The following is a 20,741-nucleotide window of genomic DNA, read 5'->3' on the forward strand; positions in this document are numbered from 1 at the left end:
TTTAAAGATTTTATTTATTTATTTTTTCCCCCAAAGCCCCAGTAGATAGTTGTCTGTCATAGCTGCACATCCTTCTAGTTGCTGTATGTGGGACGCGGCCTCAGCGTGGCCGGAGAAGCTGCGCGTCGGTGCGATCCCGGGATCCGAACCCCGGGCCGCCAGCAGTGGAGCGCGCGCACTTAACCGCTAAGCCACGGGGCCGGCCCTATGATCTTTTAAAAGTATAAATCAAATCCTATCATTTCCTTGCTCAAGACCCTCTACTGGCATTCCTCATAATAAAAATCCAAACTCTCTACCCTGCTCTACCAGGTCCTGTTTGTTCTGGTCTCTGCCTATCTCTACAATTGCAACCACTCAACCTCATTAAGGTCATTTCTCAATCTGCCAACCTCCTATCTACCTAAGGGCTTTTACTCTTGCTGTTCCCTCTGAAATGTTCTTTGCCTGGGTCTTTGTATGGCTTATGTTATCTCTTCATTCAGGTCCCTGCTTAATGTCACTTCTCAGAGTCAGACTTTTCTCTAAATATCCATCCTCTGTCATTCTCAGGACCTTACTCTGCTTCATATTTGTTTATCGTACCTATTACTTATCACTACCTGACATTGTTTTATATAGTTGTTTGTCTGTTGTTTCCACTACAGTGTAAACTCTGAGGTCAGAAACATTGTCTGTCTTTTTCCCACTGATTGCTAGTGCCCAAAATAGTGCTTGGCACTACCTATGATAGATATGGATGAATAGATTGTTTTTATTTGGGGCCATTACTCAGTGGACTTACCTTTCATTTAAAATATTTCTATTAGAGAGATTAGGCAATTAGCTAGAAACTCAACTAAGACTATTTTCTGGCTTACTGAGAAAGTTCAACATTTAAAGGTTGGGTAGAAGAGAATGAACTAATAGAGGCTGGAAATAGGAATATCAGGGGTCAGAAGAAACAAGGGACCATAAAAGAGTGATTGATAGTATAATGTGGCAATGAGGTTGAGATGAGGACTGAGAAATGTCCACCAAATTTAACATGTAGGTCATTGAGTCCTTAGTTACTTTGGTGTGCTGAGTGCAGCCGCCAGACAAATGGTTGAAGAATCAGTGGGAAGCAAGGAAATCGAAGATTGCTAGTGTAGATAATTCTAAAGTTAGCTGTAAAGGGAAAGAGAGAGCAGATAATAAATGGTTGGAAAAAAGGAGGTTGCCTCCTTTTTAAGATGGGAGAGATTTAAGTATTTAAGTACTAATGGAAAGTTTTTAGTAGAAGTTTTTTTTTCGTTTTGTGAGGAAGATCAGCCCTGAGCTAACATCCATGCTAATCTTCTTTTTGCTGAGGAAGACCGGCTCTGAGCTAACATCTATTGCCAATCCTCCTCCTTTTTTTCTCCCCCCCCAAAGCCGGCCCCCCTGTCAGATTCCTAACGCCAAACTTAAACAAACCTACTTGCAACTGAAAACCTTTTCCACTTTCCCTCATTTTATGCTCTGGATCCATCTCCCTGCACCCTGTTCAGGAATCTTGGATTACACATTATCCCATTCTCTTTATTTCTTAAACTTCTACTGAGGGCTGGCCCCGTGGCTTAGTGGTTAAGTGCGCGCGCTCCGGTACTGGCGGCTCTGGTTCGGAACCCTGGGCGCGCACCAACGCACCGCTTCTCTGGCCGTGCTGAGGCCGCATCCCACATACAGCAACTAGAAGGATGTGCAACTATGACATACAACTATCTACTGGGGCTTTGTGGGGGGGGCGGGAAAGAGGAGGATTGGCAACAGATGTTAGCTCACAGCCTGTCTTCCTCAGCAAAAAGAGGAAGATTAGCATGGATGTTAGCTCAGGGCTGATCTTCCTCACAAAAAAAAAAAAAGGAATCTGAAAGGGGAGTTCTGTTTTGTAGCTATTGTTTACTTTGTGAGGTAGGCAGGAAGTGGGGCTATCTAAAGTGTAGTAAGCAAGAGGGAGCACTGGTTTTGTTTTGATTTTTTTTTTTTCCACTTCTATGATTGGATAGATGGTGAAGCCATTAATATGAAAAGGATTCTGGAAGAGGCAGACATTTTGGGTGGGTAGGGAAAAATAATGACTTGTAACATCTTACTTAAGAAGAAAATATCAGTGCCTCATCTGGACAGTCTACCTCTTACTTTTTGTGTCACGCCCCTTGCCAACTCTGCTTCAATCATACTGGCCTTCTGATACTCAAACATGCCCAAGCTTATTCCTGCCTTAGTCTCTTTGCACTAGCTGTAGCTTCTGCTTGGATTACTCTTCCCCTGGGCAAGCTGGCTGGTTGATTGCTTAAATGTGTCACTTCCTCAGATACCTGATTACTCAGTCTAAAATAACTCTCAGTTACTCTTACACCACTCTATTCTAATATTTTGCAGAGTACTTCTCACACTCCGCCTCCCACACACACTTATTTGCCTCAACTCCTGGAATGTAAGTTCCATATATCAACAGGGATCTTGTCTGTCTTGTCCATTGCTGTACGGCTCCTAGAAAAGTTTCCATTACCCAGGAGACATTTAAATATAGGCTCTTGAAGTACATGAACAAAACTTTTCACAGCCATGCTGAGGGAAGGTCTGGACAATGGCCAGACATGGGTCAGGAAATGCACCAGTGTACTTGTATTAAGTGTGGGGCCAGATGTTAGATGAGATGTCCGTTCTTTGTGAATCAGATGAAAATGCCTTGAACTCTCTCGAGTGTTTGGACAAATCTTCCCCAGTGTGAGGAATTAGAAGGGAGGTTGTTGGTCTTGAGCTCATTATTGAAGCCTTTGGAGCAGATGCTACAAGGAACAAAGTATATAGAGAAATGCAATAGATGGAGCAAAGATTTTGGGAGGTGGGCCACAATTGAGTTCAAAAGAAGGAACAAGGAAAGATTTTCAATACATTAGGGGAAAAACTCGTAAAAAGCAGTGTTTCAAACGTCAAGGGAAAAGAAATTTTGGAGGGTAGTTTGGGGAAGATTAAAAATCTTATGTAGAGTGAGACTGATAGCTGTTATCTTTGATTGAGAGGTAGGATTTAAGAGTAATTATTAATCGAGACATCTTAAAGTAACACTGAATTAGTCAAAAGACATGTTTGACCCCTGTTTTATCACAAAGTGACTGTTGGCTTCTGAGCAAGTTAATTTATCCTCTCTGAGCATGTTTTCTCACCTGTAGTGTAGGAATAAGAATAATCTGCTTTGCTGAGTGTTGTTAATGGAGGTTGCTGAAGAACGTTATGATGGATATGCAATGTAAACCCTTAAGTTTTGTACAAATACAGTTATTAAAGTTGTTGGAGTCAGAAATGAAGGAAACGGGTGGTTACATGGCAGGTATACCATACATTCTGAGCGGGGGGGACAACAGTCTTGTTCAAAGACTGCAGGTAAGAAAGAGTGGGATTGAAGGCTGAAGTGAAAACCAGAGACAAGAAAAGCCCTGCCCCTTCCTCCAGGCGCCCACTCTTAATTACTGGTCTATTGAATTCCTGAGTCGTACCTCCCTTCTACTGGCCACTCTGCTCGGTTTAAAACTGCCTTCAGGTCTCCCTTATCCTGAAACAACTTTCTTGAACTCTACTGTAATCTTAATTTAGTATTTCTCTCTCTCATCCCACCCATAAAAAAGCTCTCTTCTGGGTCATTTCGGGGAATTCTCATTCAAAACGTGAACTGCGCACTGCGGGTGGCGGGCGAGGTTAGCAATATCTGCTTCTGACATCCTCGCCTGGATACTCGTACATCTTTCCTACCTGAAGAGTCATCGGTTGGCGGGGTTTAAGCACATCAGTCAGGCTGTGAAGGCGACTTGCAAACTGTTAAGAGCGCTACTAAAGTATTTCGTAGTTCGGAACTATCATCCAATACGTGAGGAAACTGGGCCCTCCGCGGTGGGCAGGCTCGCCCAGTATCACAGAGCTGGTTGTAGGCTCACTTCTGCAACACAAGCCCGAGACAAAACTCCAGGCAGACACTCACCGTTTCTGACGAAAACCAAACTGCGCCGAATCTCGCGCCTCCGGGATTCGGGGGCGGGGCGGGTAGTACGAAGTGTCGCGAGATGACGGCGTTTTCCCGCGAAAGAGAAGCGCGCGTTTTTCTCTGGCCGGGGATTTAGCGAGAAGGCTGGGTCTGGCAGCGGCTTTGAGAATTTAGCGCGCGGTGTTGCAGGCGCTGAGAGCAAGGGGCCCGGTTCCAGAGTGTGTTTAGCCATGCCGGCACAGCGGCCCGCGAGCAGCGGCGGTGAGTGAGGAGAAGCTTCCTCCGGGCACGGGCGGCGGCGTCCGGCAGGGGGGTGCAGCATGGAGGCTGCAGGCGAGCTTCAGGGGGAGAGCCGACCCTGGGCACGGACTGAGGAGGGAAGGAGGGGCAAGAAGGTGTGGAGAGGGAGTGGAGGACACATATTTGCGTGATATAAGAGCTTTTACTCAGGGGAGCTGCATTTTCCCGAGCATCCCGGTTCGTAAACGGGTCCAGGCAACTTATTGACGTTGTGAAGCCCTAGGATGTCTTCTGAGAAGCGATGCTGGCGTCTCCGTCGGTCCTTAGTTTTTGCCTCAGATGCATCTGGGAAGAGGAGGAAGGTTGTTTAATGTGGGAGCTGAGTAATTGGTAATTTTTTAAAACTGCAATTTAAAAGCCGTCTCCCCTCTTAGGGTCCCTCGCTCCAGATATGGTTGAACGACCGGAGACTGCCGTGATTACCCCAGCCATGCTAGAAGAGGAAGAACAGCTTGAGGCTGCCGGACTTGAGAGAGAGCGGAAGATGCTAGAAAAGGTAATTTAGGAAGCAAGTTCATCGTCGTTTAAGCCAGTAGTAACCTGACGCTTCCTAGGAGGTGTGGTTTGTGTTCTGTGGTTTACTAGTCTGGTTTTTTCATAAGCTTGAAAACGGGCTTTGTTATTTATCTGTTTGTAAGTTTACAGATGCTGAGTTGGAGAAACCTCTGCGTGTACTTTGAATGATGCTTCTGTGAGACGTAGTCTTAGTGTATAAAGTGGCCTCATCTCCCTTTCAAGTGAGAATTTCAAATTGCTTGTTCAGCTGTTATAATTCTTCCAAAGTCGGTAGTGAATTCTTTTTAGTCAATTCTTCTAGTGCTGTTTTATACCTAAGTGATCAACTTGCTTTTTGTTTTCTTTTTAATTTCTTGGGCTATTGCTAAGGAAGATTCTTTAGGTAAAACTTGGTTTACTTTTTTGATGATAAGTTATTATATTTGTGGTTTTCTTGTACAGAGTATCTATTTTCTAGATTACTAAAAGCAGTTTTTAACCTCTTGAAAATTCAGTTCTTAAGTATGTTTCACTCTGGTAGTAAAATCCCACTCTGCTGTTTAATTATTGCATATGCAAGAAAAAGAAGGATAGCTGTCGGCTCTTATGTATTGCATACTAAGTGATTTTGGTTTTTGTAATAATATATTTAGCCCCCTCAATATTATGACATACGTACTTTCGATATCACCTTTTACATAGGAGGAAACTGAGGCAGTTGGGGAGTCACACTAATGAACTCAAATTTGAACTCCAGTTGTCTCCAAAGTTCCTGTCCTTAACCCTATACCTCTCTAAGGAAATATACATTGAATAATATGATGCAGTTATGCATCATAGAACTTAAAATAGCAATTTTTAATTCATTTTCAATCCTTCCATGAGTAAAGTGTATAGCTCTTTTCAGTCCTTCTAATACAAGGGTATAATTTGCTAAAAACCTAGTAGCATTGTTGTCCATTGCTATTACATTGTCTTTGTAGGTACAGGTATTAAAAGAACTTATTAATTTTTGACACTTGACACTTTTAGTTATTCCCTAGGTGACTATGGAGAAAATTCTAAGAATAAGCCTCTCCCTACATGACTTTGGAGTCCAAAAACTCACTATACAAAAGTAAAGATTCCTGGGGCCGGCCCGGTGGCGCAAGCGGTTAGGTGCGCGCGCTCCACTGTGGCGGCCCGGGGTTCGCCGGTTCGGATCCCGGGCGCGCACCGACGCACTGCTTGGCAAGCCATGCTGTGGCGGCGTCCCATATAAAGTGGAGGAAGATGGGCACAGATGTTAGCCCAGGGCCGTCTTCCTCAGCAGAAAGAGAGGAGGATTGGCAGATGTTAGCACAGGGCTGATCTCCTCACCAAAAAAAAAAAAAAAAAAAGTAAAGATTCCTTTTCTTTTGGGAGAATGCAGCCTTTATGGGCGTATATTTAGAAGTACTTAAGAGAGGAAGAGCTAGCTTAAGTTCCTTAATGGGAAGCATTTACTTTGCTTTAGGAGATTTTAAGATTTGTGAAGAGCCTGGAGAATGACTTTGACATTCATTTGCTACAGTTATTTTCTTTGGCTTTTTACCTGCATTTCCTTTTGAAAGAAGTCATTGTTAGTCTAGAAGACTTAAGAGTAGCATTAATGTATATGTAGTGGGGGAGGGGGAAAGGTAAGAATTGAGAGATTTCTTGGAGAGGTAAAAGGAAAATAGTTCATATTGTGTAGACTAAAATATAACTCCCTCCTCCCCAAATCTGGGGTTGGTGTTGGGAGAGACAGTGGGGAATTGATGCCCTTGGTGTCCATTGGCATACTCTTTCACTCTAGTCATCAAGAGATGCTCCTTGCCAGGCACTCAGTGCTTTCCACAGTTGGAGCTACAATTAACCTTAATAAAACAAATAATAAAATTGTTAAGAAAGGGTAATGATAGATAAGATTTGCTACAAAATTATTTTGAAATAGGGAAGACTGGGTTTAAGGGTTAACCATTAGCATAGTATTATTTTAATTATATTAATTATAAATTACTGTTCCATGATGGCATCTTAAAACTTTAATTACTTAAAAAAACGTATGCTGATTTATTCTGAACAGAATTTAAGGTAGCAGATATATTTAAAGTACGCCCAGAATATTTTAACTAAAATTTTAAACAGATTAAGAAAGTAAAGTTTAAAAATTCATTTTTATAAAGTCTAATTTTATCTCCCCATTTATATCCACCTTATTCATTGACTGCCAGGTGTAATCACAGTGGTATAGTGGTGATAGTAAAAAAAAAGGCTGTCCTAAAAGAATTGAAAATAGTTTGATAAGATGTTAACAGATTATCTGCAAGGGTAAAATTATGGGTGATTTTTTTTTTCTTTGGTGAGGAAGATTCGCCCTAAGCTAACATCTGGGCCGGTCTTCCTCTATTTTGTATGTGGGTCACTGCCTCAGCATGGCTGATCAGTGATTAAGGTCCGTGCTTGGGATCCGAACCCATGAACCCAGGCCACCTAAGCAGAGCATGCCTAGCTTAACTACTACGCCAGAGGGCTGGCCAGATTTTTTTTTTTTTTGAGGAAGATCAGCCCTGAGCTAACATCCAGTGCCAATCCTCCTCTTTTTACTGAGGAAGACTGGCCCTGGGCTAACATCCGTGCCCATCTTCCTTTATATGGGACGCCGCACAGCATGGCTTGACAAGCAGTGTGTCTCTGACGCGCCCGGGATCCTTGCTTGCAAACCCCAGGTCACCGAAGCGGAGTGTGCACATTTAACCGCTGCGCCACTGGGCTGGCCCCTGATTTGTTTTTTAATATTTAATTTTTCTGTAAGGCACATGTATTACTTTCATTAGATTTATTCTCATGTATCTTATTGTCATTGCTTTTGTAATAGAAAGGAAATTTATTTTGAAAGAAAAGCTAGGGAGATGACAACATCTAGGAAGTATAAGCCAAATATACAATGGTGTCTGATTTAGAGGGTCAAGCTGTAATCACTAAATTAAACTTAATTAGGTTATGCTAATTTTAGCACATGCATTTGTGGGTAAATACACAGTCTCTCTCTGTGTCTCTCTCTCTCTCTCTCTCTTTCTGTCTCTCTCTCTGTCTCTATTTCTGTCTTTGTCTCAGGCATGGAATTGCTGGTTGGTAAGGTTTGCATGTACTTGGCTTTAGTAGGTGAATTCAACTCTCACTTGACTCACTTCAGCCCACTTAATGTTTTTCTTTGAATTCAGGTTGTATGAGGTTGGCAAATTATGAACTGGATTTGGCCTGTGCCCGTTGATGTAAATAAAGTTATATTGGAACACAACCATGCCCATTTGTTTACATATTGTCTATGACTGCTCTTATGCAGAAAGGCAGAGTGTGTATTTGCAATACAAACCATACGATGCTCAGATATTTACCCTTTTGGCCTTTTACAGAAAAAGTTTGTGGACCACTGAACTATACTATTTATTTGTTGCTTTTGTGTTTTCTGTCTTGTGCCCTCTGGTATTGTTCTTTTAAAATATTTAGCTTTTATCAATGTGAATTAAGAGAGTGTTCCTCCTCAGCCACTAGACCATTGTAGACTCTTACAAATCACTCAATAAATAAATGGTGTATAAAAGTAATATGGAAAGCAGAGGTTTGTAATTGGAGGGTGTACAGAGGTGAAAGATAAAAGCTAAAAGTATGAGAGTTAAAGAAAGCGAAAAGATGAAGGCAAAGCTCTGGGGAACACAATACTGAGGAGGAAAGAGAAGAATCTTGTAAGAAATCATCAGCTGGGCTGGCCCCGTGGCTCAGTGGTTAAGTGCACGAGCTCTGCTACTGATGTTAGCCCAGGGCCAATCTTCCTCAGCAAAAGAGGAGGATTGGCAACAGATGTTAGCTCAGGGCTGATCTTCCTCACACACACACAGAATGGACCCTCAACTCAGTAGATACCAGTAACCATATGTCCAGTGTCTGAAATCTCGATATTTTGGTGTCCCAACTACATCTTACCAGATTGCCTGTTGAACCCAGGAATCGTATTTTTTCAGCTATTTGTTCTAGTTTTTGCTTTGGAAAATTATTTTTAGTAAATGAATTTAATATTATAAAAATCTTTTTAAAAAAGTAATTAAAGGAAATATATTAAACCCAAAGAGCATTTATTTAGCCATTTTTGTTATATCTTATGCAAAAAAATCAGTGTATATCAGAAAACTTTAATAATTACAGGAAAATTTTCTCTTTGGATAGGCTCGCATGTCTTGGGATAGAGAGTCCATGGACATTCGGTACCGTAGACTTCAACATTTGCTTGAAAAAAGCAATATCTACTCCAAATTTTTATTGACTAAAATGGAACAGCAACAATTAGAGGTATGTATATGTGATTGATTACAGCTAATAACTTAAATTTTTTTTAAAACAGCCTTATTAAAATATAAATTACATACAATAAAATGTACACATTTTAAATTTACAGTTTGAGTTTTGACCAATGAATAGACCTGTATAATCACCAGCACAATCAACATCAAGAACATTTTAATCACCCCGAAAAGTTCTCTTGTCTCAGTGATCCCCATGCCTGCACCCTGGCAACCACTGATTTCTGTTTTCTTTCACTATAGATTGGTATTGCTTTTTCTAGAATATTATATAAATGGATTCATATGGTAAGCACTCGTTTTGTGTCCTGCTTCTTTAGCTCAGCATATTTTTGAGATCCGCTTATGTCGGGTCATTCAGTGGATCATTCTTTTTATCCCCGAGAAGCATTCCATTGTGTGACTATGCTACCATTTATTTTTCTTTTCACCTATTGACTGATTTTTTTCCTGCCTAGTGATATTTTTTTGGATGCTGGAGATGGAATTTTATGTTGCTCAGTGCTTTTCTTTTTTTAAATTGCTTTATTGAGATATAATTGATATACACAGAACTACATACATTTAAAATGTACAATTTTATAACTTTTGACATATATACACCCATGAAGCCACCATAATCAAGATATAATGAACATAATCATCAACTCCAAAAAATTCTTCCTGTTTCTCTCTTTTTTATTGAGATATAATTGACATAAAACATTATTTTAGTTTCAGGTGTACAGTGTAGTGATTGATATTTGTATATATTGCAAAATGATCACCACAATAAGTTTAACATTCATCACCATACATAATTATAAGTTTTTTTTTCTTATGATGACAACTTTTAAGATTTACTCTCTTAGCAACTTTCAAATATGCAATATAGTATTATTAACTATAGTTGCCATGCTGTACATTACATTCCCATGTATTTTATTACATTATTATTATTATTTTATTATATTATTATTATTATTTTATTATAAATTAAATTCCATTATTTATTTTATAACTGGAAATTTGTACCTTTTGACCCTCTTCACCGCCTGCCCCGTCCACCACCAGTCTGTTCTCTGTATCTGTGAGCTTGGGGGTTTTTTTTTTTTTTTTTCCATTTTTTTAAATTTTGACTCCACGTAGGAGTGAGATCATGTGGTATTTGTCTTTCTCTGTCTGACTGACTTCCCTTAGCATAATGCCCTTAAGGTCCATCCATGTTGTTGCACTTGGCAAGATTTCATTCTTTTTCTTATGGCTAATTTCCTGCCCCTTTTTAATTCTTTCCCATCCCTCACTTCCTGATAGCTGCTATTCTGCTTTCTTTTATAGATTCATTTGCATTTTCTGTTGGTGATAATGTTCTGTCAGCTTTTCTATGTCGGGAAAAGTCTTCATTTGCCTTCAATTTGAAAGATGTTTCTACTGGATAAAGAATTTGTTTTTCTTCAGTACTTCCTCTTCCTCCCACCCTCTCCCCACCCTGCCCCCATGAAGTACTTTAAAGATGTTTCACTGCTTTCTAGCTTATATTGTTTCTGACAAAGCCAAAGTCCTTAATGATGGCCTATAAGACTGTAAGCAATCTGGCTGCCTTCCTCAACACCATTACCTTTCAGACTTCCTTCCGAGTGTGTTTCCTGCCTTTGGGCCTTTGCACTGGCTGTTTTCTGCCTGGCACCCTCTTCTCATGGATATCTTCATTGCTACTTCATCATTATCTTCATGTCTTGGCTTAAACGTTTTTCTCAATGAGACCTGCCCTGACAACCTTAAATAAAGTTGCTACCTGACACCTCCACTCTCACGCTCCTGATCCCCTTTACCTTCCTCTGTTCTTCCCATTACACTTATCTAGGATACTGTATAATTTATTATTATCTACTAGAATGTATGAAAATTTAAAAACTTGGGCAAATTTCGAGACTACAATAAATCCCTGTGTCCCCATCATTCACATTTAGCAATTATCAATCAAGATTTTGCTACATTTGGGGCCGGCCCCATGGCTTAGCGGTTAAGTGCATGCGCTCCACTACTGGCGGCCCGGATTCGGATTCCGAGTGAGCACCGACTCACCACTTCTCTGGCCATGCTGAGGCCGCATCCCGCATACAGCAGCTAGAAGGATGTGCAACTATGACATACAACTATCTACTGGAGCTTTGAGGAAAAAAAAGGAGAAGGATTGGCAATAGGTGTTAGCTCAGAGCCAGTCTTCCTCAGCAAAAAGAGGAGGATTAGCATGGATGTTAGCTTAGGGCTGATCTTCCTCACAAGAAAAAAAAAATTTTGCTACATTTGCTAAATTGTCTTTTTCCTTTGTTGAAACCCTTTTTAAACCTTTGTATAGTAAAATGAAACACAGATATAGAAAAGCAAAACAAATACCAAACTTAATGAGTTATTATAAGGTAAATACCCTTTTGACCTCTTGGAAATGATTTGAATCCTTTTGTGTCTTGCCTTTAAAGCTTTGTTAGGGTGCATATGGGACAGCATTTCGTCTAGGAATAACTTGGCTTATCTACTGAGCACTCTTCTTGATACCCTGTATGTTAGGAGGTCTTTCTGCTTTGGCTGACAGGAACGTGAACTGTTCCTGATCCCTTGTGAGCGCAGGGATTATTCCACCTGCTTCTTTCTAGTGGCTCTTTTTCTGGCCTTGGTTTTCTTACACTCATGCGCTGATCAGTACTCAGCCTGAAGACTCGACTGCAGATCTTCAGAGCTTTCTTTTTGTGCAGCTTTCTCCTCTCTGGTACTTGACCCTGGGTATGCTAGCCGCTCTGCGTTTTATACTCTGTCTCAACTCAGGGAGATTGTTGAGCTCTGTTTGGATTCTCCCTCTATTATTTGCACTTGGAAATTGCCTTCAGGCAGTAAGCTGGGCAATCAGAAGATTCCCCTCATTTGTTTCCCTTCTGTCAATGCTCACTGTCCTTTGCTGCATGTTGTCTGAAAACCACTGTTAAATTATTTTACCTGGATTTTAGTTGCTTGAGGCAGGAGGGTAAATCTGTTTCCTGTTGCTCCACAAAGGCTTGAAGCGCAAGTTCTCCCTTGTTTTAATTTTTATATAGTTTCTTCATTGTGAATATAAGTTATTTGAGATGTATATTTTATACTTTGCATTTTCCATTTGTGACATTAATAAAAAATTATTTTACAGGAACAGAAGAAGAAAGAGAAACTAGAGAGAAAAAAGGAATCTTTGAAAGTTACTAAGGTAATATATAGTAAGCTAGAACATTTTGTATATGTTGCCTTAAATGTTGAAGAAATTCTTTTGTATTTTGACTTTATTGATCATTCATTTTAACCTTCTTTATCTGATAACCTATCTTTGTTATAAGCTGTATAGAAATATAAAACCTGTTTCTCAGCTTTTTAGCTATGGAAGGAGAGCTTAAGTATGACCCTTTTGGTTTCTTTTATTCTGTGGACTATTTTTCATAATAGTAAAATTTTAGTTTCTTAACTGGGAAAAATCTGCAAATGTTCTGTACCTCAAGGCATTTTATAAGTGGCCAGCTCTTTTGGAGCTTGAAATTATTTCTCTTTCTCTTTCATGCCTCTAACCTCATGTCAACTTGCAGCCATAACAATAATCTAAATTTGTATCTTGTATCTTGTGCATAACTGCAGCAGTAGAGCCAAAATTAGAGCAGATAATGTATCTGCTAATAACATTTCAGATAATAGAGAGTTCATTTGACCTGAATTCAAGTAGCCTGAATTTTAAATGTGATCTTTTTGCGGAATATGTTTTAACATGAGGCTGTTTAATGTGGTATTGATGGATATTGTATAAAGAAAAGTTAGCTAGTGAAAAAAAGAAATAATAAAGGCCACATTTATTGAGTACTTACTGTGTGTTAAGTATTGTTCCAAGCTTTACATGTTTTTTCTTAATTCTCAAAACAGCTCTGTTAGGTAGAGGTACTTTTATTATCCCCATTTTACATATAAAGAAGCTGATGTAAGGAGATACAGTTCATCCTCATTATTTGCAGATTCCGTATTTGCCGGTTAGCTTACTTGCTAAAATTTATTTGTAACTTCAAAATCAATAGTCCTGTTTTTGTGGTCATTCACAGACGTGTGTGTGTAGAATGGCAAAAAATTTGAGTCTTAGGCTGGCCCCGTGGCTTAGTGGTTAAGTGCGCGTGCTCCGCTGCTGGCGGCCCGGGTTCAGACCCCGGGCGCGCACCTACACACCACTTCTCCGGCCGTGCTGAGGCCACGTCCCACATACAGCAACTGGAAGGATGTGCAACTATGACATACAACTATCTACTGGGGCTTTGGGGAAAAAAAAAGGAGGATTGGCAATAGATGTTAGCTCAGAGCCGGTCTTCCTCAGCAAAAAGAGGAGGATTAGCATGGATGTTAGCTCAGGGTTGATCTTCCTCACACACAAAAAAATTTGAGTCTCCCAGCACACAGCGTTTCCAGCTGAGATCGAAGTGGTCTGCCTTATTTAAGCTGTCACACTATAAACGAGTATCCTTTCTGTGGTCTATTTAATGCCACAATTTTTGCGTTTGTGGTTTTTGTAGATTTTCCTGTTTAAAGTAGCCCTCAGCCACGTTGTACTGAAGTGCTGTCTAGTGTCTAATGCAAGAAGGCTGTGATGTGCCTTATGGAGAAAATACGTGTGTTACATAAGCTTCCTTCAGTTGTGAGTTCTAGTGCTGTTGGCCCTGAGTTCAACGTTAATCAACATATATATTAAATAAGATGTCTTTAAATAGCAACACACATAAAAAACAGGATTATGTGTTGATTCATGAAAATGTGACTAGAGGCTTGCAGGAACCTAAACTCATATTTCTCCTAGAGGCAGTGATTCAGTGTTCACTACTTGGGTATTTGCAGTGACTTTATAGAACATAATTACTGTGAATGAGAATTAACTAACTTGCTGAAGGTCACATGTCTAGTAAATAATAATGCCTGAATTTGAACCCAGAATTTAGTTTCAGACCCTACGCTTAACTTCTATACTAAACTGCCTTTATTAGGAAATATGAAAATGCCAATAGGCAAAATAGATAGGGTATCTTTAAGTCCAGTTACTTGATTCTTAGTGTGGTTAGTGGTATTAAAGAACATGGTAGATAATTTTGCAACAAAAGCAATTATTGAAAATGGATGATATTCAACTCCGTTGCTAGCTCTTGGGACTTGAGTTGGGTTTTGAGGAACATATAATTTTACTGGCTTAACGATTTACTCCCTACTCTTCAACCTGTACATTTAATCCGTCCTTTACTTTTGCCCAGCTAACTATTATACCAGGGTCTTGGTTTTTTCCCCCTCTGTTCTAAAGGTGCCAACCATTAAATTCTACCTACTCCCATCTCCCCAGTCCCTTTTGGTATTTTCTCTTAATCTTTTACCTTTTTTTACTTCATTTTTTAATTTACCTTATTTCTTTGTCATTTTGATTTCGCATACATGCTGTCTACCTATTCTTAATCTTCTTTTCCAACTCTCATTTGAAACTTTGTTTTTGAACATCTCTTCCTTTCCCTTTTCTCTCATCACTAATATTTTTTCAGTCAGTATTCTCTTTTATTTCTATTTTTAGTTGTATTTAACTTATAAGTATTGCTGAAAATCAGTGCTCCTTCCATACCATACCCATTGAATATCTTTGGCATAAAACATAGTTACAGAAGATGTACATGGTAATTTCAAAATAAAAATGCCTTCTCTGTTTAATTTGGAAATTTCTCTTCTTAAATGGAAAAAAATTGAGGAAAGTAGAGTCTTTGGGAAAAAGTAGAGGGATGTGGTTACAAACATGCTATAGTAGGGAAATAAAGAAAAAGGTTATATGTTGGTAAATATAATAGTATAATATCCAGAATAGAGTTGTGGATGTGGTTCAACTGCAAGGAACATTTACTTAATCAGTACCTTTTAATATGTAATACCATAGAAGTCCTTAGAAAAGTAATATTCTAACTCCTTGTTTTGTAGGGTAAAAATTCCATTGATGCAAATGAGGAGAATCCAGGTAAATTTCCTTGTTCTAGTTTTGAAGAATATGTGTTTGTATTTTTGCTTTAATTACTATCAAACATAAAATGATTTTTTTTATAGTTATGAGAAAGAAAAGAGGAAGAGAAGATGAATCATACAATATTTCAGAGGTCATGTCAAAAGAGGTAAAAATAAAGGGGGAAGGGCGCATAAGATTCGATGTTGAGTGACACCTACTGTGGGTGTGAACCACGTTAAAGCTGCATGGATTGCTGTTACTTACTTGGCTTTTGAGCCTGGTAAGTGTTTTAGGGAAGGAGATGGCACTATCTTCCTGTTGGTTAAAGAAGCATGAGCTTGGCCTAATCAGAAATTATTATAATTTCTTGTAACCTCAAAACCTTACCTTAAGTTTGTTCTTGTTGTTGAAGACCTTTAGGGAACTAAAATCACTTGTTACCTCATAAAATAGAAATTAATTAAAGAGCATCTTCAATTATGACAAACCTTAAATATTCCTTAAGCATATTTTAATGCATCACATTCTTACATTTAAAAAACTCTAACCTTATTACCTATTGGATTTTTCTTTTATCTGAAATTCAGGCTCTTAGATCTTCATAAAGTATAAAATTTCACATAATATTTGTCTTTAGGGATGCACGCTGATATTTTCCTTTTCTGTTTTCATTTAAAAATAATGGTTAGGACCCACTTAATTGGTTATGGAACATAGTCAGCCTGCAGTTTATTAATGAGATTTATTGAAGTTTAGCTGCTCACTGAAGTTTAGCTGTTAATTTAATTCATCAAATGTTTGTGGCCTATCTGCTATGCGCAAACTTTGTCCTTAGTGGATAAGATCAGTTAGTAAAGAAAGGTAAACCCTGTCTTTGCCTTAGCCTACGTTCAGTGAGAAATAGAAGTAAGTAGTCAATTATAATTAGGAAATTGGATGCTATCGAGCATGTAGAGAGGCTCTTAACTCAGGCATGAGGTTCATAGTTTTCATCTAGGAAGTGACATCTAAATTGAGACTTGAAGGATAAAAGTTAAATCATTTAAAGGGGGTAGAGGGGTTAACAGGGAAATAGTAAGATACAGGGAAGATAGTGGAGAAGTGTTTTAGGAAGAGAGAATAACTTTTGACAAACTTCCAGAGGCAGGAGAGATCTTGGCAAGTTCAAAAAAACCTAACAAATTATATTTGGCTCTGGTTTGTGTGTAAACGAAAGGGTGGTGAAAGATGAGGCTGTAGAGGTAAGCAGAGTGAGGAGTTTAGTTATGAGGTTTAATTTTTAACAAGAATACCTCATAGGTGATGTTGTGCTTATGTTTTGACTTGTTCACAAATTGTTCTCCAAAAAGGTTCAGCTTATCTAGTCATTTTAAGACAACTCTTCTATCAGTTCTTTATATATAATCCCTTCAGCCTTAGAATATGAATATCTATACTTACGTAATACTTTACATACACAGGAGACATACATATACGCATGTATGTTTGTGTGTGTCAGCCACTTACTGACATGTCATGTCCTTTTCCTGCTTATCTTAAATTTGAGATACACTTAAAGTTTCTTGAATGTATCATATTATTTTATTCTGTTTGTTCTGCTTGAAATGTCCCCTAACTTTAATCTTTAATGATTATGCCCTGATGATAACTTTTTCAGATTATTTGATGTAACATAATACTCTCCTAAGTCACCATGTCTTCACACTCTTAGCATCTAGTAGATACTTCAAAAGCAAAACACTTTTATTCTGTATTTTTATTTGTCTTTGCATCGTGCTCAAGATTGCAAACTCAGGTGTCTGTTCACAGAGGCCTGAAGTCTAAAATGGGCTGGAGTTGGGACATTTGGGAGTGAATCCTTGAATAACGGGAGTAGCAACACCTGGACTCTAGAGCAGGGTGTGGAAAACTTTTTCTGTGAAGGGTCAGATAGTAAATGTTTTTGGCTTTGAATAGTTTTGTGGGTGGCTACTCAGCCCTGAACTTTGCCACTGTAGCCTGAAAGCAGCCAGGGACAAACTGTAAACAAATGAGCCTGACTTTGTTCTAATTAAACTTTATTTATAAAAACAGGTTGCCAGCTGGAGTTGGTCCACAGGCTGTAGTTTGTCACTCTGTACTAGAGGATTGTTGCCATGTGTGAATTTGGACTTAGTCTATTCAGTTAAACTTTGATTAAAAAAAGCAAAGCAAAACTGGAAAATGCATGAATAAATATCCCAATTTTTAAGTGTTGCTAACTAATTTAGATTTTAATAAGACACTATAGGCTTAATTTTGCCTAAGGTCCACCACTTTGAGTCTTCTGTATTTTAATTACCTAGAGAGCCTTTTCCCCATTTCCTGGCATAAAATCAGAACAGAATAAATGTTTGTTGAGTAGATAAATGAATGAACCACATATATTGTTATTTTCTTTTTGTTTTCTTAATGTTTTAGGAAATTTTGTCTGTGGCTAAAAAAAGCAAAAAGGAGAATGAGGTAAGAGTTTTATAATAGATATTAAATCAAGGAGTTATATTTGCTTCTCTGATCATTAGCCCCTTTTAATCACCAGTGTACATTTTTTCTCACCAGTTATCCTATTTCTTAGCCTTAAAAAAAAAGTACCCATTCACTTCTTCCATATCCTAACATGCTTCTTTCTTAAGTATCAACTTTAGGTGTCCTCTTGCATGTTTCTTAATGTGTAAATATTAAATTATGGGTCCTTGGGTGTCTAGCAATGATGCGAGTGTCTGTAACCATATGGATATATACATTCCACATGTATATATTCCACAGCTTCTGGAAGCTGTGAGGGATGTTAATCTCTTTTCTGGCCTTAAAGATTTTCTTTGATTCTGTTTGGGAAGGCTTGATTCCAACCCCCATTTTATGTAGAGAGGTTCCTTGTTATCTGAGTATTTACTATCCAAGTCCCTACAATTACAAGATTTCTTAGGGAAGCAAAAATAATTATCATCAAATGTTCACTAAAGGATGTGAAGTAAATTAATTTACCTATCAAAGATTAGTAGGCCCTTGGGAAAATTGATGACTAATTATAAAATGAGAGAGAATCTGTTTGGCTATCATATAATTTTGTCCAAAATTTACGCCATAAAGTGTTGCATAAGGGTTTACATGTTCAGCATAAGGGTTAGTTTATGATGCAGTTATAACCCAGCCATGTTAAATGTAAATAAGATTAAGTAAGCATATTTTTTATATTTAGTTGCATTTTTAAAGATGAAGACACAGTCTAATCTTATACCAAGATTTACTATGGAATTTCCACCTCATTTTATAATATACAGTAAATAATACTGTTCTGTTCATTCTGATGAATTTTGACAAATGTATGCATCTGTGTAACCATCATCCAAATCAAGGTATAGAACTTGCCATTATGGTAGAAGGATCCCTTGAATCCCCAGTCATTTCCCTACCCCCAAACCTAGAGGCAACTGCTTTTTGACTTCTGTCACAAACTACTTTTGCCTGATTTTTTAACTTCTGTCACAAGCTAGTTTTCATACAAATGAAATACCAATATTGTTTTACCTCCTGCTCCTTTTCAGTCAACATGCCTGATATTCGTTTATGTTGTTCAGCTTATTACTAGTTGATTTCTTTTTATTGCTGAGCAGTATTCCATTGAGTGACTATTATAATTTCTTTATCCATTTTCTTGATGGGCACTTGGATTGTTTCCGGTTAGTGACTATTATGAATAAGGCTGCTACGATAATTTGTGTACAAACACACTCTTTGTATGGACATGTTTTCATATTTCTTGGCTATGTACCTAGGAATGGAATTGCTGGGTCATATGTTAAATGTATGTTGAACTTTATAAAAAAGTGCATATCTTTTTCCAGAGTGAACGCACCATTGTACTGTTACCAGCAATGTATAAAAGTTTCACTTCGTAGTATTGCTAGCATTTCATCTTGTTAATCTTTTTAATTTTAGCCGTTCTACTGAATGTGAAATGAATCTCCTGTGGTTGTCTTTTGCATTTTCTTTGTTTCTGATGATGTAGAGTACACTTTCATGTTCTTAATGGCTGTGTGTTTTCTTTTGTAAAGTTTCTGTTCATATCTTTTGCTCATTTATTGGGTTCTTTTTATTGTTGACATGTAAGAGTTCTTTATATAATCGGGATACATGTTCTTTGTCAGAGTTATGTACTGTATTTTCTTTCAGTTTGTGGCTTGCCTGCTCATTTTCTTAATGGTATCTTTTAATAAGCATTTTAATGGTATCTTTTAATTGAATTTTGTAATAGCTGAATTTATCACTTTTTTTCCTTTCGTGGTTAGTGCTTTTTTGTCTTGTATAAGAAATCATTGCTTTTTGCCAGGTTATCAAAATATTCTCTGTTTTCTTCTAAAAGCTTTATGGTTCCAGGTTTGAAGTTTAGGTGTATAATTTCATCACAAAATAATTTTATGTATGGAGTGGTGAAACTCAAGGTTCATATTTTTCCAATTGAATATCCAGTTGTGCCGTTACTTACAAGACTGATCATTTGTAAGACTTTTGCCTTTGAATGGACTTAATCCTCCTTTTCACATTCTTAAAATGGAGTTGTGGACATTGCTAACCAGTAAAATCTCATTGGTCCAGTAAAATCCATCATTGGTCATAAGTTGGTCCTGAGTGTCAGAAACAGATAAATTGACACTTTTAAGTGTGATACAGTGAGTTTTTAAACTTTATTTACTTTGCCCCTTTCCCTGCAATGAAAGTAATTACTTAGATGGAAGCAAATGTTTCTGTGTTCCTTGATAGGAAATTCTTTTCTTTTCTTTTTTTTTTATAGACATTATCCATTATCTTTGCTATGGGTGAAGGAAATTACTAAGAAAATAGTTTAATAAATTCTTGGGTAGCATATTTTAGAGGTTCGGAAGGGAGGTACAATTGTAAAGATCATTTCAAAAGTGTGTGCCTGTAATCTGTAATGGTTATTTTCAGAAGTTTTTTTTTTCTTCAATGGCTTTGCATTTGTGAAGGAATGGAGGTAACTGTCTCTAGGGTTTTATTCAACATGTGGTTTTATTTCTCGATTCCTAATCATTATAGGACTGGGTAAATTTTGATTAGTTAACATTTTCTGATAAATAGAAGGTAGCGGCATTATGTATGAAACTTCTAATTAAACTTTTTTCTTTGTAGGATGAAAGTTCTTCATCTAATCTCTGTGTAGAAGATCTTCAGAAAAACAAAGATTCAAATAGTATAATTAAAGATAGATTGTCTCAAACGGTTAGACAGAATACTAAGTTCTTTTTTGACCCAGTTCGGAAATGTAATGGACAGCCAGTACCCTTTCAGCAACCAAAACACTTTACAGGAGGAGTGATGCGATGGTACCAAGTGGAAGGCATGGAATGGCTTAGGGTAATGAATTCTCAATTTTAATATTGGTTCATTTCTGTTATAATAACCTATTAATGTGATATAACAGAACTTGAGTTGTTCCCTCCATATTTGTTGTTTATTATATGTAAAACAGACATTTATGTGTAAATATTTTCCCAGAGTAAATTTTTGAAAGTGAAAATTATCTTATTCTAGGCTCCCAACACTTTTATGGCTTTGATAATGGACTTCC

General features: G+C 37.9%; 1 protein-coding gene across 1 annotated transcript in view; it reads left to right on the top strand.

Annotated features, from left to right (window-relative positions):
• The first annotated feature begins 4,104 nt into the window (after positions 1–4,104).
• Positions 4,105–20,741, top strand: part of HELLS (helicase, lymphoid specific) — a 39,641-nt gene continuing 23,004 nt past the window's right edge. Inside the window, exons 1-8 of the mRNA XM_058543569.1 lie at positions 4,105–4,246; positions 4,660–4,781; positions 9,005–9,127; positions 12,296–12,352; positions 15,115–15,151; positions 15,238–15,302; positions 17,576–17,617; positions 20,303–20,527. Of these exons, the coding sequence (XP_058399552.1) occupies positions 4,216–4,246; positions 4,660–4,781; positions 9,005–9,127; positions 12,296–12,352; positions 15,115–15,151; positions 15,238–15,302; positions 17,576–17,617; positions 20,303–20,527 (702 nt within the window). The 5' untranslated portion in view covers positions 4,105–4,215. The remainder of the gene's footprint in view (positions 4,247–4,659; positions 4,782–9,004; positions 9,128–12,295; positions 12,353–15,114; positions 15,152–15,237; positions 15,303–17,575; positions 17,618–20,302; positions 20,528–20,741) is intronic.

Source organism: Diceros bicornis, chromosome 6, assembly GCF_020826845.1.
Source record: "Diceros bicornis minor isolate mBicDic1 chromosome 6, mDicBic1.mat.cur, whole genome shotgun sequence".
NCBI lineage: Eukaryota > Metazoa > Chordata > Mammalia > Perissodactyla > Rhinocerotidae > Diceros > Diceros bicornis.